General features: G+C 41.0%; 1 protein-coding gene across 1 annotated transcript in view; it reads right to left on the bottom strand.

The window, feature by feature from the left end:
* Nucleotides 1–19426, bottom strand: part of grik4 (glutamate receptor, ionotropic, kainate 4) — a 132397-nt gene that overhangs the window by 96979 nt on the left and 15992 nt on the right. Inside the window, exons 2-3 of the mRNA XM_041046130.1 lie at nt 3342–3506; nt 105–202 (exon numbers count right to left, since the gene is read on the bottom strand). Coding sequence (XP_040902064.1) covers nt 105–202; nt 3342–3506 — 263 coding nt within the window. The remainder of the gene's footprint in view (nt 1–104; nt 203–3341; nt 3507–19426) is intronic.

The raw sequence follows: 19426 nt of genomic DNA, 5'->3' as shown, positions 1-19426 counted from the left end.
CACACAGCCGATAATGAGCATCATTGTTCCAAACTCTGCATTTCTGGTGGTACTGCGAGCGGGCTGCCTAACACGGGCTCGCGGCCATGGGTGCATAAACTCACCTCCTTCTCTCCACAGATATTGCTGATGATGGAGTTGGAGGCCGGACTGGCAGAGGGGCCAAGCACCGCCACCACTCCTTTAGACATGATCTGGCACACTGAGAGAAAACAAAGAGGGGGTGGGGAAGGGAAATAGGGATTAAGGGTGTGAGAAGTGAATGGAGACAGCAAAGAGACAAAGCAAATCAGTCGGTGCTATCCAGGAAAGTAAAGTACAGGATATCTTTAAGAATCTGAGGCAAGGCTTTTAGAAAAGGCCCTCCTCAGTCAGATGTTAATGGATGCACATGCTGACTATCTCAACCTCTAAACAGATAGCAGCCTGAGCCAGCGCTTCTACTGTCTCAGGGGAACCTGAACCTACATGTGTTGGTGAAACGTGTGCGAGGCCAAATGCATTTCTCCACGTTTAATAAGCTGAATGTGATGCACATACAAAAAAAATCAAGAAAAATCCTATAGACTCTGCCCCTGAGAGTTTAATAGTTTGAGGGAGAGACTGATACTCATATGTTAGACAGTGAGAAAGGCAGAGAGCCAGAAATAGTGACAGGCAGTGATATCTAGAGGCTCAAAACATAAAATCTGGTATTTGAACATTTACACATGAATGCCATAATATCCCCAAAAGTGACAGACACATCCCATCATGTTTTCCACATCCTACATTTATGAGGACTGATTTAAAGGCTTTACCTTTTGGGGATGAAAACATATCGTTAGACATATTTTAGAAAATATGAGTTCACTCTTCTCCCATGTACACAGGCCATATGCTTTAATCTGCCATACTAGAAAACAGAATGCCATTTCTTGAGATTTTATAATCCTTGGCTTCTAATTAAACCTCTACAGTTAATGATGTGAGGCAGGCACAAGTGTTATTATTAGTGGGGCAAATGCAGGGCATTAACCAGCTACATGTGTGAAAGAGGCAAAGGGGAACTGTTTTCTGACCCATGCGGTCAATCCAGAGGCAGTGAATCGAATGATTAATAAGTAATCCCTTAGTCACTCATGGGGGCTGTAAGACATGAACACACGGACACCTTTCACAAACACCCACATACACATGTATGAGCTCATTTGGAGTACATGCGCGCACACACACACACGCACACACACACACACACACACACACACACACACACACACACACACACACACACACACACACACACACACACACACACACACACACACACACACACACACACTTTCACCTGGCTGCATGCGTTCACCAAATTATAAAGCTGAATGATTTGACTGCTAGCCAACATGCTCTTGGCCCCTGTGACACTTTCATTTGCTCCTTTTTTACATAGCTAGCATTGTGTGTGTGTGTGTGTGTGTGAGAGAGAGAGAGAGAGAGTATGCATATAAACTGTATGTCCTCACCACAGAATACTCTTTGTCCCCCCGCCCCTCCGGACACTGGCGTCAGTGTCAAGGTGTGCATTAGTGCCATGAATTGTCAGAACAGTACTGTGCTGCTCACTAGGGTAGACTTATGGTGAAAAGGTCACTAGGCTCACTGAAGTCCATTTTCATGGCTTAACATAAATTTTCACTGATCAATACAAGCTATTGGAACCTTAGAGTGATTAGAGCTGTGATGAGTTAGAGCTGAGGAATATTTGACAAGTTTGCAAATTACAAGAGGAAGAAAAGATGAACAGATATGCAGCAAAAAATATGGTATCCAGTAGAACCAGACACATAATAAATGACAGCCGCACAACATGCATATGTACGCAAAAACACACACATGCACACTACCACAAAACAAACTCCTCCAGCTCCAGATCAAAGTGCTTTGAAGCTGAAAAATACTTCTAGTTTCCTTTCAGATCTATTTCTTTCTTTCTTTCCTCAGGTTACACACATGGCAGCACTTAAAAAAACAACATATATGTGTAATGTGGCTTCATATGTAACATACTAACTGTGGAAGAATGTTTGTGACCTGGACTTGGACTGCTCTTTTCTGCCTTTAAAAGCTGCAGCCAGTCAAAGGATGTATCCATTTAGGAACTGCATACTACACTGGTGGGAGTGGGTGTTTGAAAGGTGGGTGTGTGACTTTTCTGGGCAGGTGGCACTCCCTCTGTGATATTTCCATCTAACTGCAGCCACTGATCCGTCCCTAATCCAATTCCTGCCTCTAATTACACACACACTCACACCTTCACACACACAAAACATTTACACAGCACAGAATACACACAAGCCAGCATGCACACACCAACACACACTCACACAGAAACATACGCACATAGATGCACACAGGAGGAACCACATTTAGGAAGGGTTTGCAGTAAACCAGGCAGAGAAAGTAATACAGTTTCTTGTTGTTGTGGTAAGTGAAGCGGTGTTTCCGTGGATTAAGCGGCGCCACTGAAGCTTTAAGGTTTGTGAAAGTGTGAATGTGTAGTATTGAAAATCAATCCTCACACTTCTTGTCATAGCAGTTTATGTTGGTCGTTTTCTGCAGACACATACTGTGCCGTATTGATTTAAGATAGTTTTCATTAAAATCTTAAAAAAAGAAAAATTCTAACCAATAAATACCACGGTGTGAGGCGCTGAGTCACTGGTGGTCTGGATAGTTGTGAGGTAAAAACATTGATACAATTGATGTAAAACAGGTACACTAGCTAGTGTTAATGGAGTCACCCTTCGCCACGTGTGTGACAAAGTACTGGACATTCTCATCATGGGGCATTTAAAAAAAGTCCATAAGCCTTTATGATGAAGGTCATCTCTTGATGAATTTGTTTTGCGTTGCCCTACCACAGTCAAATGAAAGTTGATAAGATATAAAATACAGACAAAATGCAACCTAGCAAACAGACATAAAAACACCTTTTGACTCCTGCAGCTATCAAAAACTGACAGCTCATTTCGCATTTCTGCACCACACCAGTCTGTCATCTATTTTCAATAATTTGTTTGCTTCTGTTTGTCCAAAATATTGTTAAACCAGACAGACTTATCTCTGTACTTGGGGGAAGAGTAGGCCTGAATTGAAATGACAGGCTTGCTGATTTCAAAATGACAGACACTTTTTGGCGCTGCAATTGATTGACTGGACCCAGCAGCGCCTCACATTTATTGCTTTATCCATCTTTTTCTGCCTCGACAGGCACACGCAGACTGACCAAAAGGCTTACACACAAATGAACAAACACACAAATAAACACTACATTTTTCATATTTCTTCCCTGCGTTACTTACTTGTTTCCCCCATCTCATATTCACTGTCTCTTAGCAGTTCAAAGATGTCCACCTCCAGCTTGCCAGTGGTGGAGCGGTTTGTGTTCCTGTTGATGCTGTCTTTGGCCAGCGTGATGGCGAGACGCTCTCCTCTGCTGCACTCCATAGGGTCATCAAGGATGGCAGCTGAAGTAAGAGAGGGGGAAAATAGCAACGGGTTCCGATTGTGAGTGAAAGCAAAAAGGAGATAAAGAATTATATACAGTGGTAGCTGCTGTTTTTCACAACCAGGCCTGCACTTGTGGGCAATGATCATTCAATCTGAGAACCTGTTAAGACAGCTCATGTATTTAAATTTTTTTTTTTTTTTGATCTCTCCATTAATCTAGAGTGCCTACAACAGCACAGTATTGTTCTTAATAAATCCATACACTTCAGGAGCAGCTTTTAGTGAGTGGAATATATTTTTGTTCTAAAAGCGTGAGTGCTATTTAATGTAAATATTTGATCTGTATGATAAAAGCTCGAAAACATAAAAGCTTTGAACTCTTGCATGTGTTTTACGGTATTTTCAGGAACATTGCAAAAAATATTGTTTAAGGCAGCAAAGGCGTTCAAAACAAGTGCTGGTTGTTTCATAAAGGCACAGCAGAGACTTAAAACTCCAGTCACTGCAGCAGCTTTTCAGAGATGCTACACTGTGTAAGTCTACTACAAAATTAAATCAGTTTGCCAGAGGAGCATTAAAGAATGATGAGACAACATGTTATACTAAGAAATGATTTATATGCATTCTGTATACAATAATGTATTTGTTGTATTTTTGCATTATAATCAGAATAACTGATGCCTGTCTTGTACTGTATGAGGCTTAGCTGAGCCAATTATAAAGAAAGTAGATGCAGGAAATGCACTCCACTCAGAAAAAAAAAGTAATTCTACCACAGCAACACTGAAGACACTGGTTATTAAAAAAGGAATTTAATGATTCCCCATCTCATGATAAAGAAGGGGTGGTATATCTGTATGCATTCTCTAAATATATTGAAGCCATAATAAACGACATTCAGACAGTAAGTCCAACTTCCTTCCTTTTTTTAGGATTGCTCACTGTAATTGCGTTTCATTTTGGAGGATATTTCATTTGAATAAGATTATAAACCAATTCCATGACCTCTTAACAGCACAGATGTCAATTATCAGCATTGCTGATAAACAGACACAATAAATAAAAACTGTTAGGAAAGAGCTGAAATGACACACTACACAACAACACCTAGCTAAAACCAACACCAACATCCTTCAATAAATGATCCCTTCATGGAGGTTATGATGTTCAGCTTTTGTTGAAACTGTTTTCAAGAGGTGCTGATTCAAATGTGTGATCATTTTGGAGGCTGCAATTTGTGGTGTTGTTGAACTGTACAGCATTATACAAAGAAGTGTGTCTGCTGTTTAGCCTATGATCAATGATTTGAATGGGGTGGACAAAATAATAGGAACGCCTGTCAAGTAACACAATGCAGTTCAACTGCAATACAAATTGCAGCCTCCACAGTTATCATACAGTTGAATCAGCGCCTCTTTAATACAGTTTTAACAAAGACTGATCATTGTAACCTTTATGAAGGTTGGATTTATTGCAGAACTGATGTATCAGGCAATATTCATCTTAGCCACAAGCAGTCAATAATGCTCCAGAGATCACCGAAGGGCTTGGTCATTTCTGAAACGTAATAATTTTAACATTTCACATCGACCACTTAATCAAGCTTCAGCCCAACTACATCAGCAGGCTGTATGAACAACCATCATTTATACACTCTATAACATACTTCAACAGGTCTGCACTCAAGGTGGAGAGGAAAAAACAAAAAATGAGCAGCAGGTGTCTAAAAGAAGGCTTTGTAATTAATGTAATTATACTGGGTTAGAACAAAGGTTCCAAAGTTAAATAGATTACATTTGCAGCCAAAGTAGAAGTAGGAGATAAAAGTAACCCACCTGGAAAAGTGTGAAATTAATAAAGCACAAAGAAGAAGAATTAAGTACAACTTGGCTGAAAGGTAAATTTACTGTGGACTATCCATTCAGTGGAAAAACTGCAGGTGATTTCAAGCCTAATCATAACAGAATTAGACGTGGAGGGCCGCATACACAGCTGGAACATGTTTGAAGTGACCTTTTCTCTGCTGATTACACAGTTGAATAAACAATAACTAACTCTGACTTGCAAAGATGAGACATATCCACTCATCTGATATCATCACAGGGCCGAGTCACGGCAAGCCAATGTCTACAACCAGAAAAAATTCTTCTTTGCTAAGGAGCAGAGAGTGGCAGACAAAGGTCATCTGAGTTTGCACTCATCTGTGTCTGATTGAAAAGCTGTGGACAAAGGACATATTAACTTCTTTATGCACTTAACAGACTCCCTCTTGATCATGTACAGCTGACAACAACTTAATATGATCACTGGTATAATACTTGGGTAGTTTAATAAAATCAAAGGCACACATTCAATTAAAATTTTATGCGTAGGGAGACAGGGGATTCTGCTCTGCACTCAGCAATGAACTTGAGCTGTAGTTAATGTGTTGTGTTAAGAGTGATGTGTGAAGTGAGTGAAACTACCTCCTGAGGACAAGCAGGCATGTTTAAGGTAAGTTTTCTTAATTTCATTTTAGTCTGACAGAGGACTGTTGTTCGTGGGTTTATTGTGTAGAAAAAAAATATCTTAGTCATCGACTCTGACCAAACATCTTACTACTATAAATGGCTTCAGCCTTCAATACGATCATCATTAAGCATGGTTCCCAAAGATTTGTCAAATCCCCAAAAGTGCACAGATTTGGGAAACATCAGGCTTTGCAAGTCTTTACAAGATTTTTTGAAAACTCAAATACATAACCCAGCGCCATCAATATTCATGAATCAGCTCTCTGTCCGACGATTGACACTTCAAATCCCAAGGAAAAGCCTGAGAGGGAGGTTTATGTCAACTCAGCAGCAAGTTTAGAATGAATGGTTTCGCCATGATTTCTCGACAAGATTGTGACTAAAGATATTAGGCCGCTCTGATGTGTGTTCTGACTATTGCTGACTTACATCCAAAAACAGCAGTGTTTAAAGCCACTACAATCAGTTCTATGATATCAATAATTGATTAAGTGATGACATACACTGTTTATGGAAGCGTTCACTCCTAGTGACAAACCCACAGAGAGGCCCCTTCAGCTTTATGGAGCGTGATAGTGTCTTTCAGCTCATTGTTTTGGTTTTATGGCCTACACTTTTACTGTATAGCTTCACTCTCACCGCTCTTATCAGCATTGTTTTCAGATGCAGCAAGAAGCTTCTTCTTAAGACACTACTATACCTGTCCAACACCAAATGGCCGAGAGACAAAGTTGACCAGCTGGTGAACACAGTGTAGCACTAGAGCTTTTATAAACATTTTAAAGCTTTTAAAAGAGATTTTAACAACTAATGTTTGGCTGGACCAAACTATAAAAGCCACACAAAATGTTAGGAAACACCTGAAATAGCAATTACTTTACCAAAAGATGGAGATAGACGCGATCGAAGTGATAGAAGTGTCCAGAGGAGGTGTTTCCAGTCAGCCAAGTTATCACACTTTACTAATATTCACTACTATTAGCCACAAGTGAGAATATTTGGTAGCAAAGAAAAGCATTTTAGCATCTCTCATGGATGTGATCCTTTTGTAAATATGTTAACCCCTGGCTTATTTTAATAAGTAAGACCCCTGGAACATGAAAAAACCAAAAGCCCCAAACCATTTGGCACCAACTGTTTAAACTCTGCTAACCTTGTCATGCTCAATAATAGTCCTGTCTAAAAGACTGAGAGCCCTTATTACATGGAGCAATCCAATATTGCCACCTTTGTTAGAAACACAAGAACCACAACTGTGCACCTCGTATGCACACACACACACACACACACAAACACACACACACACTAATACTATACACACACACAACCACATACTGCTATTACACTTTCTGTCACTTCGAGCATTTAGAGCTGGGTTTTAAATGTGATTTGAGCCAAAGCAGCAACACATTTAAAACTTGACTGAATACAATCTCATATCCTTCTCTCTGCTTAGTCCTTCTAAACAGACAAACCACAAACCTGAGTCAAGTCATATACTTCAAACCTCTGTAAGGTGTCTAGCTGTTTGAAAATTAGCAACAGAGCCCCTGTAGCTCACAACAGAAAGGTCCAAAAACAGGCTTGCATTGCGTTAGAAGAAATGCTTTTTGCAATGTAGGCATTCAGAAGCTTGAAGTGTCTCTGGAAAGTGGCAGTCAAGGGTAAAAAACTCATTATCCTTTTGAAAGATCTGCTGGTTTCTTTATTAACTCAATGGCTGCATCTCCCTTTCCTTCTGACCAAGTGCTAAATGCAGATCAAATGAACTAGCTCTTCACCTACTGTACGAGGTAATTAATGGTAATGTGCTCTCCAACTCGTGGGCTTTGACTGGGGGAAAAGCCATTACCTGATAGGGAGAGTGGGGCAAGAGTTCAGAGGGACTTGGCCTTTGATCAAATAAACGCTTTTAAAGAATATAGATACTGTAAGGTGATTTAACGTGGCTTTCATACGAATTGTAAATCAGCGGCCTCTATTGAAAATCATGCACTTTGCTGGGTTACCATTGCACATGTATGTGCTCTCAGTGATGACTGCTCCTCTCACCTAAGCTAAATGGGAGTGAGTGAGGGATGAACGCAGCAATGCAAAACATGCTGCTTTTCATAGAACCACAGGTAATGAATTGTTTAAGTACTGACATAAAGTAATGCTTAGCTGCTCTGCAGGTCACTGAGGGACTTAAACTTGTGCTCTTTTATGGCCCAATTCAGATGATAAAAATCGTGAAAGCATTACAGGGACTGACATCTGCATGTATGACCTGTTTCTATTCAGACTTGTTTCAGGCTTTCTCTAAGTCATCCATCTACATTATCTACTCACAGCATACACTGAGGATTTTAGCCATTCCTAAGACTGAGAATATGTTTTATTCAAGACATCAGCCTCTTTGTTCTTCTCTTTTATTTGGTGGAAAAACCAACACTCTCACTTTTCATTTTTGCTTCTTTTTGCTCAGATCCTGCTCCTAAATGTCTTGCAAAAAAAAAACCTTGCAGGGGGAAATTGCTGTTGCTTTTTAATTTTTTTTTTTTGCTATTGAACTTTTTAATTAAATGAGAAATTATATCCACAACTTCAAATTACATCAAGAACCTTACCCTTGTTGTTCAGTGAAATTTTGGCCCCCATCATTTTTCAAAGATGGTACAACTCTGTTTACCAACAGCCAATATACTTCCAAACCAAGGACGCAGGATGCAAGTGGCTTGCCAAACATTTTCAAGATCTCTTGGTGCCATTTTCACACCCTGTTAGTATCCTCTTTGTTGATCATCCCTTAAAAAAAATAAATCCACCTTATGAGATGGGAAAATATGCCCAAATGTGAGCGAGGATGTGAGGAGGAGCATTTTTACAGGTTTCCATGAAGGACTTGTGAAAACATAGTGTTTACTCATTTTATTTTGAATGGCAGTTTATAATTAATATGTTGTTGTTATAAGTCTGGACACTGACAGGAGTGCAAGGCAAACTGGACAAAGCGCATACAAATCGATTTGAGCCTGCATAGATTTTCTGATGTGGAAACTAACAGTGTTTGCTGTACAAACTGATCACCTCAGTTGCTCTTTTTCAGTGAGCTGCATATCGGCCCTCTAGATTATTCATTGCAAACATTCCTTTCCCCCATATTCTGGCATTGACTTCTACTTTAGCAACTTCATTAGAGGTCTGCTTGTTTTGTTGTAGCTGGCTGATTAGTCCACCCTATCATGTGTTCAGGAGGGATCAGATTTGTTTTTCCTGAAAACAGGCCAACACACAGAAACAGAGCTGTGTACTAATGCAGGTTTGGAGAGGGCATAATGACAGCATCAACTAAGAAGCCACTGTGAGCCAGGCCGTGCACTTGGATGTCTTCTGAAAACACAAAATAACAAAGCAGCTAATTAGCTTATCAGACCCTCCTGTGGGACACTGATTCATAACTTTAGCTCTCTTTTCATCATCGTCACTGTCATTATTTCGCCTTTTTTCTTTAATTCACTACTTTAAAATACAACTTTAATATACTTTATATGACTCATTGGATCATATATGAATTACAGGAAAATTCTAACCTAAACCTTACACTTTTATAGGGATAACCACGTCTGATTTGAGCTGAAACCATACCACTCAACTAAATTAAATAAAGACCTCATTTTGTACGAGACATAGAGAACAGTAAACGTGAAGGTCGAGGACCTCACACTTTGAAAATACAAAGGGCATCCCTCTCAGCACCTCCATTCAGTTGCCTTTTAGTTAAATAGGTTTGTACATTTTGCTCTTGTTTCAGAGCGAGAGGACACAGGCACTGAGGAGGGTGACTGAAATAAAAGTTTTATTTATTTTAATTTTCCTTCAGAGGCAGCATGCACTTTTCAATGCCAAGTTTACATCAGTCGAATCTACTTCATATTATCTATGTTGTTTTTAACTAAAAGGTCACTCTCTTCAGTTCCATCAGAGGGTTTTACAAGCAAACACATACACACAACAAACTTACTACACTGTTAAAAATCACAGAGATTGAAATCTACTCATCCAGAAACAAAAAGCTGCTCCTTTCATTTCACGAACATCATTAGAGGGGCTTGATCCATATTGGGATTTTATTTTATTTTTATCCTTGTAAATAACTTGCGAATCAAAAACTCAACTAATTTTCAACATTCTATAAACAACATTTCTCATTTATTTGATGGTTACGTTGACATTAATTAGCTGAGACACTGCACAGCTATCACAGCTTTTTCGCTGTCACACACTGCCTGTTTATTTGTGCGTGTGTGAATGTGTACATGTGTGCACATGTACCTGTGTGTGCCTCGACACCCATGCACTTGTGTATGTCAGCAGATGAAAATGCAGTGCCTCATGCTTGTCTAATAGCTGTTTTATTCACTTGGAGCAGCATGACTGTGAACTATACCACAGCCAATCTGTCTGCTTGTCTGACTGCATGGCAAATGGAATTGCTAGTTCCACACTTTAATCAATCTCATCCGCAAGCCCTGTGGTGTGCTCTACCGATGGAAACGGAGGTGCTATCTTACATAATTAGAAAACCTTGCACACAGAAGACCTGGTGACAAGAAACTGATTTCCTGGTGTCACATAATGTAATTATAGCCCACATACACCTATCATAATGTGTACAAGTGGACTGATGTGTTAAGTCTCATTAATCTGAGACTGAATGCTGACTCTACTAGCCTGTAAAAAGTTTCACAGTTTCACTTTCAATTAATGAATATTTAGGCAGTCGTTCATACATTTTCTGTTGCCACTGGTGGCCAGTGGGGAAACAGATTGAACCATAAATGTAGATATCAGTGGGATGCAGTCAATAATTATGATAATTGGTGTCAAAATCACCATTTCTGTAATTAAAATGAAACCTTTAATAGAGTCCCTCCCTCTGGGTGTGTGAATGCAAAAGACAATGACACGAAGGAGCACTACCTTTGTTTTTGTACTTATTTAAAGCAAAGAATCTGCAAGCGCTGATAACAAAGAGTGAATGGCAACACTGAGATAGAGACGATAATTAAAAAGCTGTGCTCTTACGGTTGTTGTTGATGGTTTGTGACAGCATTTCTCCACAGACCGCCCTTTGCCATGTTGGCTGAGGCAACAGGGACTTTGGAAAATAAAGATTCTGATGTTGCTCTCGCAGTAACCAAGTCAAGAAATTATTTTACAATTACCACAAAACACCACTATGAGATATGATATAACATATAATGATAGTTGCTAGAACATCACAGTAAATACTGACGCACCAACGTTGTCTTATGAATCTGATCGATGTGACTGTAAAATGAGCTGCAAAATAAAGTTCAAATACTCATTTTAACATTGTTGTACCTTCTAAACCTCATAAGAAATTAGAGGTTCATCTGTTTACTTCTCAAAAAACAAGGCTGAGTTACTGAAAAAGAGAAAGGGATGGGAGAGAGACAACACACGGCAGGTCTGTGACCCAGAATGCACTGCACTGTGGTTGTGGATGAGAAAGACAGGGTGATGACAGCTGTCGCAGATAATAATCGCTGATTGTATGTGCAATATGCAAGAGTTACCATATCAACTATTCTCTTGTGTGAACTCTACATGTCTCTTCTTGCATGTGTAGTGGTTGTTTGTATGCCAGGTGTATCTTTCTGCAGTACACATTTATGATGTGAGTAATGACTGGGGGGCTCATTTCACTCAGGGGAATAATGAGCAGAGGGCGTCATCCAGCATGTCTGTGAGACAGAGCTCATGGGAAACAGAATGCATGTGTGTGCATTGTATGCATATCTGTCTTGGGAATAATTGTTTATATAATGCTACTCTATATTTAATTTCTGCTCCATTTCAGCTTATTACCTGGCACCACTGCAGAGCCATGCAGCTTTTAAACAACAGCTAGCCAAGTGCAAATACACAAGTAGCTGATGCAGTACCACTGAGGTTTTAGGAGCTGCAGAATCTGCTGAGCACCAGCTGTAACTTTTAACAGTCACTTTTACTGGCACAATGTTCGACGCAAAATCCAGTTAAACCCAAGACAAACAACAAAATAAGTCAAAATATAATACAATAAAGAAAAAGTTTTTACATTTGAAATGGTCTTACTTGTCTCTGTTTTTTTCTTAATTGCAATGAAAACAGCTGCAAAATCACAAGTAGTTTGGAGAGCAGTAATACTTCACTTAACAAGTAAAAGATGCAAAGATGCCAGGTGTGACAGGCTTGAGTTTGTATACTCACAGCTGAAAGGAAAAAAAAAAGAATATTTGGCAAACATTATATTTGGCACAAGCACATAGGGACTGCAGATGGTCGAAATGCTGCAGATGTTGACTCGAAGTACTAAAGATCCAATGGATGCACGCAACGAGATTTCCTGCCTGCTATTGTTAATACATTAGCACCAGCAGAACGTTGCCAGTGGCTGCACAATGACATCAGATAAACTGAAAGCACAGAAGTTGTTTGCAGACGGGTACCACCTACGGGACCCTGCTAATGTCAGCATGATTACGGGACATCCACAAAGCATAAAAATGGAGTCAGCGGAGAACCTGTCACAGGAGCACTCAGACTGATGAGAATGGACATGGCTAGGTGGTTAGGGAGTGGCAGATGCCAAATAAGAAAAATGACGGTGGACAACAACAAAAAAATAAGCAATGTGAATGAATGGCTTGGCATTAACATGTTGGGCCATAAGTTCATCCTCCTGTGTGTATACAGTGCAGTCTGATCTTTTTACTTCATCCACTGACAGACTGATGCTGCTATTTGCTCAATCCCACTCCCACTGGGGTGGGAAAGTCTGAGAGCAATTCATCAGTGCAAAGCAGGCTGCCTACTTCTCTTTCTCTTGAATCAGCTGAGCCAAGATCAACGCTTCAAATCCTGATGTCTTCATGCCGACTAATGGCCATCCATTCTCAGAAGCTGTTGGCAAACATTTCAACTTTAGAAAGAATGGGATATTTTTGACAGCATGGTGATGGAGAATGAGCAATGGTTGTCATGGAAAGACAGCAGGGAGTATGATTCATTGTACCCAGGCCATACTCGCGTGGGCTTGTCTCCAACAGCACAGACACACTTGGTGTCTATTCCCTGCACCAAAAGTCTGAAGCTCACGAGCTGGTTCTGGCCTCGTAGCGAGGGGTAGCTGCTGCCTCACAGCAACGCTGTTTACATTTGCAGTGCGGCTGTTGTGAGACTGGCAGTGTAGAGAAGATTTTTTTTTGTAACTTTAGCACATTCTTTTGTGTTAACTGAAAACAAAGGCCAACACCCAACATCTTTCAAGTCATTCAGAACAAATTACATTTAAGCTTTATTAAATTAGACAAAATTAGACTTCCACCTGGACCCACACAGCAAAAAAAAAAAAAAAAAAAATCACCACACTAGTGCACTTGTGGGTTACTTTGCATTCAGAAGGCACTTTGTTAAAAATATGCAAGGGTCTGATTTGGTGGGGGCATGGGGAGGTGGGTACCAGTGAGACAATGAAATTCAAGTGAGTAATAAATCCAAGAGTTCATACTGGTAGGGAACAAAAAATTGTATAACTCTGAAAAAGACTCAGAGTGACTGTTTTATCCTCTATTGCTCAGCTCCTGTTACAAAGCCATCCAGCATCTAGCAGATTTGATTGGTCAGTGCGATGCCTAGATGGATGACAGCATTGTGTTACAACAAAAGAAAGGAGAACCTCCACTGTACCAATACAATGGCCTCACTGAAATGAATGAGGGGACTATGTTTTTCATGCAGTACCGATGTCAGTCTGAACATGGTGTTACAGTTCAGTATGCACTGTTACCTTAAAAGTGAACTAATATCACTTAAAGCATATTGTGCCTCCACATTCATGATAGATGTGACGTCCACAGCAGAGTTTAAACTGACAAGATAATGGTCAATCACTCACAAGGGATGACGTCAGTGGATTGTGACAATTAACAGTAGCAGATGCCAAATGGCTGAGGTCCATCAGAAAGCCACATCGTGACAGTGAATTTAAAAGCTCTCTATCTTGATTGTCCTGAAAACACTTTTAAAAAACAAACATACAGTATTTAGCCTTTGCTGCCTCCAGCCTGCCCATAACACCTGACTCCCCTCAACAGACACCTTTGGAAGCCAACCAATCATAAGCCGGTTGACAGCTCTGTCACTGTCACTGTCACTGCCACAGGCGTGACGCTCCAATTTTATTCAGGAATCAGGATTTAAGGAAAATGGAAGCGGTAGCAGCGAAAGAAAACTAAGAGGAAAAAGGAAACAAGAACATTCATTCCTTCATGGAAGGATGAATTTCCCCTGGGTCAAACATGATGACAGAAATAGAAATATGCATTGCGTGATGTATTGCCAGCTCCTGTCAAAGCTGGACACGACGGAGGAGATCATTCTTTAGAGTCCGTGGATTCTCTGGAGGGCCATGGCAAGAGTCGGTAACACAGACAGACGAACCTTCACTCCACCACTTTATGAATTCTTGTCTGGATACGTAGATGAAAGTAATATATGTGACAAAACATAAAAATGAATACAGGTTTAGGTTTTCTTTTCATTATAGGTAATTAAAAATTTGATGGAACTAATAAAAAAAATGTCTAGGGGCAGTAGTTTTACAAGTTACAGGCCAAGTAAGGCTGAAAGGAAAAAAATGTTAACACTGAACACTGACAGTGCCGGTTACATTTGATAAATGGCAGAGAATAAAAGTATTTTTTGTGAATAAAGACGTAAAGGTTGGAAAAGTATGTGTATTTGTGCGTGGGGGTGTTAATGAGCCTTTTAAGTTGTTTCTTTCTCTTCACTGCAGTAAACCTGTGCAAGTGCCCCACAGTCCCTTCATAGCTCCAACTCGTATTATACAGCGTGTGTCGGTGTGGTTCTCTGATGGGAGCAGGGAAAAACTTAAACTCCATCACTTCAGAGAAAATAGCAGCACCTGGTGCACAGCCTGTGGTTCAACTTCCCATCAATTCTCAGGACATCTTCAATGAATAATGACACAGCCTCCTTCCCCATCTCTCATACCCACACATGCACGCTCATGCATCCACACAGACATTTGCTTCCTACTCCTTTAAACCACCACCACTACCTCTTCAGTCTCTGTGCCAAAGGAGGAATTAAAGTCAACATAATAGGCCTTACTGACTAAAATGAAAGGGGCGGGAGGCGGAAAGCTGGAAATGAGTGCCAAAAGTTCATCTTCACTCTGTCTTTCAATCTAAATGAGAGAAAATGAACGATAGTTTGGACTGAGCCTCAAAGAATCAGAGTGACAGACAAGGGAAGAGGAAAGAGGGAGAGTTACAGACTGAGAGAAACAGAAAAAGAGAGAGAAAGTGACAGGAAGAGATGGTGACAGAGGGAAAACCCTGGGCAGACCTGTTGCGACAAGCAACAGAACGACAGATTGTGACAGAGAAAGACGGCAGAAGTGAGACGGCTGACACACTTTTGGGACTGTGATGTCTGTGACACAAGGATAATCTCGACTATGCTGATGATGATGATAAGGAGGGGGATGATGGTTACTATGATGAAAACAGCGTTGATGTGGCACTTGTAGTTCAACTTCTGCACCCAAGGGACAGGAGACAGGCAGGCTGGCAGGAAGGCAGGCAAGCAGACAGTGGGTCCTGGGGGAATTCCAGTTCTCGGTGGGTGTCATTACCTGTCAGTCAGCATATCTCCCTCAACAGGTCTGGCCTACAGATAGAGCCACTGGCACGTAATTGTCTGGAAGGTCAAGGGAGACCAGGAGACGGTTTGGAAAAGAGTGGAAAGGTTAAGAGGGAAGAAGGAAAGAAGAGAGCAATGTTGATGACAGATAGAAGGAAGCTTTTATTTAAAAAAAAAAAAAAAGATTGTGAGGAATGGAACTAAATGTCTGTCACCTGCTGGAAAACTGTTGATAGAGACTGTATACACAGTCGTAGCCTAAAGTAACACACTGTCCAATAGTTTGTTTGTACTGTACCAGCTTTTAATACCTGATGTAACCTCAGAGACACAGTTAAACAGTCTGTTGACCGCAGACAGCCACGGTCTGTGGAATTTTGACATGGCAGTTTAATCTGCGGTAAACTGACCTTTATTATTCCAGAAGATGCCTGACAGTGGATGACAGAGGCACTTCTTTCATAACAGTCTGATGGACAGACCTCAGACAACCCTCATTCATGCAAAGGTCAAAGCAGATTCCAGTCCTGTGCAATACAGATGCATTTAAAGATGCAACGATTCGACAATCCATCGATTATCTGATCGACAGAAAATTTACTATTTTGATTGTCAGATATTTTTGATAGTCTTCAGCCATTCCTTGACCAACATTGTCAAACATTTTCTTTTTCCAGGTTCAGAGTTGTGAGGATTTGATCCTTTTCTTTGTCGTACATGATAGAAAAACTGAATATCTTTGTACTTTAAGCTGTTGTTTGGACAAATGAAGACTTCATCTTGGTCTGTAGGAAATTATTAGGGGCAATTTTCATATTTTCCTGATATTTTATATACAAAGTGATTAATAAAAAAAATAATCTGCAGATTCATCAGTAATGAAAATAAGCTTCAGGACAACAAACTGAAAATGAAAGGCAGACCCACTAACTCTGAACTCAATGTATACACTGCTGTGAGTCTGACTGGAAATCTAGGATGTACTGGGTACTAAAATGCTGGCACTGCTTTGGGGCCATACAGTTCATATCTTCATGCTCAGCCAGTTTGACACAGATCTGACCACATTTTGACCAACAGAAGTGTCCCCAGAGTCTGATAGATCCACAAGCACAGGATTCCACAGTTGATACTTGGACACTACAGAGAAAGTGGGCCACAATGATGCTGTGGTAAAAACAAAAAAAAAAAGTTTACAAAACTGTAGGTTGACTCCATATATAACATGCCAACAGCAGTTTGAGAGAGGAAAGAGATGGTTGTCTATAGAATCGACAGTTTTGACACATAGCTGCTTTGACACATGCACTGCTACCCTCAGCTTTTCAAGACATCACCCGGAGGAGCTGTATGTGTGAACGCAAACGTCCACATCAGCTGAACCAGACACCAAATGGACTTTGCCCTCCAAGCTCCCCAGAACAAAGTCCGTGTAATGTCCGATTGAGATGATGTGTGAATGGAGAATGTAATAGTCCTGAGAATTCACAGCAAGCTAGTGGGCGTGTTGATCATGCTACTGTCCTGCCTCCTGCATGCACTACGCCTAAACCAAAGAAGAGTATTTCCAGTAGGTGTGAAGGGCATCTCACACGTACAATTTCCAGCTGTGCGCTAGAGTAAGAATAACTCGGAGAGTAACGGAGAATCAGGTCAGGACATCGTCCAGAGTTCAAATGTGAAAACTACAGTTTCGGAGGGAAGGAAGATAGCAATACTGGACCATTTCCCTGTTATCTGTTATTACCACGTAGCTGTTTCCTGTATTTATGACAGCCTTTGACGTGACAGTCTGGGGAAATGGACAAACATTTAGCCTTTACGGTGGGTTGAGAGCACCCGAGAGGGACCAATGCACATCCTGTCGCTTTAGGGCAATGCTACAGTCTAATCCACCACATGAAAAGGACATTAGTAACCTTGCTCTCAATCACTCTTCTCTCTCGTCCTCTAGCTCTGCCTCGCTCTCCTCCTCCTCTTTATTTCTTTTTCTCTCTCACACACACTGTAGCATGTAGTCATATGCTCACACTCTGAGTGATGGCCACTGCACACGAAGTATCGACTTTTTATCACCATTTCAACAGGGCAGGCAGGGACACAGCTAATGTCGTGGACTCTGCGAGTATCCATCACCCGAAGAGACAAAACCAAAGCTCCTTAGGTCCTTCAGCAGTATCAGCACTGATATGTACTGGATATCCCATGATACTAGCTCACAGTCACATTTCTCTACTCTACTCTCTCTTGCTCTCCTTTCCCTTTTACACATTCAAGGAGACTAGATAAGAAAAAAAAGCAGTATTCCTCTTGAGCATCTTTTGAATGCATTAAGTGATTAAGTGAAAGATCTTGGATGAAAACGGGACAGATATTGTTAAATGTGGTTAAAGACCTTCAAATGAAGGATTTGGAAGAGGCCAGGGTCGCACCGGTGCTAAGATTTTTCATAGCTTGAATGAAATGAGAGACATTAACTGAGAAACATATTTCCATAGAGTCATAGTAGATAAACATACTAGTGATTTAATCGGCTGAAATACGATTCTAAAGAGAACAAGAATCAAATGAAAAATACAGAGTGGAGGTAACTGTAGCTTAATTTAAACTTCTATAGACTATTTAGTTTGAGCATTAAGAAGTATTCGACTGGATTAAGCAAGGTCTGAGAGACAGATACTAGGTGAGGCTGTGTTTATCTCTGCATTGAACGGGATAGTGTGAGAGATTCAAACTGGGCTTCAGGGTAAGTTGGATTTCCTCAAGAGACTTAAAGCACTTTTGAGAAGACTACAAAGATAATAAGATGGAAGGGAACGCGAAGATGTGTAGAGAAAAGGTGTGGAGTGATGTCCAGAGGGAGGAAGAGCAAGACGAGCATTTGTGAGTGCTGGGGGTATTGAGCAGGGCCAGGATGTATCTGAGGGCATCTAAAGTTTTTGTAGGATAGCCTAATAAAGCTCCAGGGAGAACAATCATGGACTTGGTGACAAGTACAGTGTGTGGGACTGTGCCTGCATACATTTGTGTTGTCATCAACCTCTCATAGCCACTGCTGTACCTCCAGGGAGCTCATACCCTCTGCTTCTACGGAGGGCATAAGCTCCCTTACTATTCTCCCTTACTGTTTCTGCTGCCTGGTGCTTCAACTGAGGGCCACTTCTGCCTCATTATACCTGCACCTAAACATCGCATGGGACCCAGGTGGCTAGTCAGGGCCCTGGAGGCTACCTAATGCTACCACAGCACCTCTCAATCATTCACACACACACACATACAGGCACGTAGCTCCTGTAAATGTGGCCTGAACATTAAATAGGTGTGGGATGCTATTATGCAGGCATGGACTATAGAGGGTTCCCTAGTGAACAGAACAGGAGTTACAATGTAACTCGTAGACCCTGAGGGATCTGCCAGGGTAAACACTGTGTGCTTAATCCTGATGGTGTAAACACCCTCTGTTTGTGAGTTGGTGTGTGTATGTATATAAATGTACCTCTGCCCCAGTGTATGTGAGCACAAAGCAAAAAGGCAATGCTCTTGTCATTGGGGTTGTAATAGAACCAGCGGATGGAGTGTTCACACGGGAGTCCCTTGTGGAGTGTGTATGCAGCTGATAAGGTGAGGAATCTGGGGGCAGGACAGGACAGGATACAGGTGAGCGGGAGTGGACAGTAATCCACGGTGCTTCCTTACAGGACTGCGCTCTG

Source organism: Toxotes jaculatrix, chromosome 9, assembly GCF_017976425.1.
Source record: "Toxotes jaculatrix isolate fToxJac2 chromosome 9, fToxJac2.pri, whole genome shotgun sequence".
Lineage (NCBI taxonomy): Eukaryota > Metazoa > Chordata > Actinopteri > Toxotidae > Toxotes > Toxotes jaculatrix.
The sequence above is the reverse complement of the archived record's forward strand: the minus strand, read 5'-3'. Positions and strand labels throughout refer to the sequence as shown.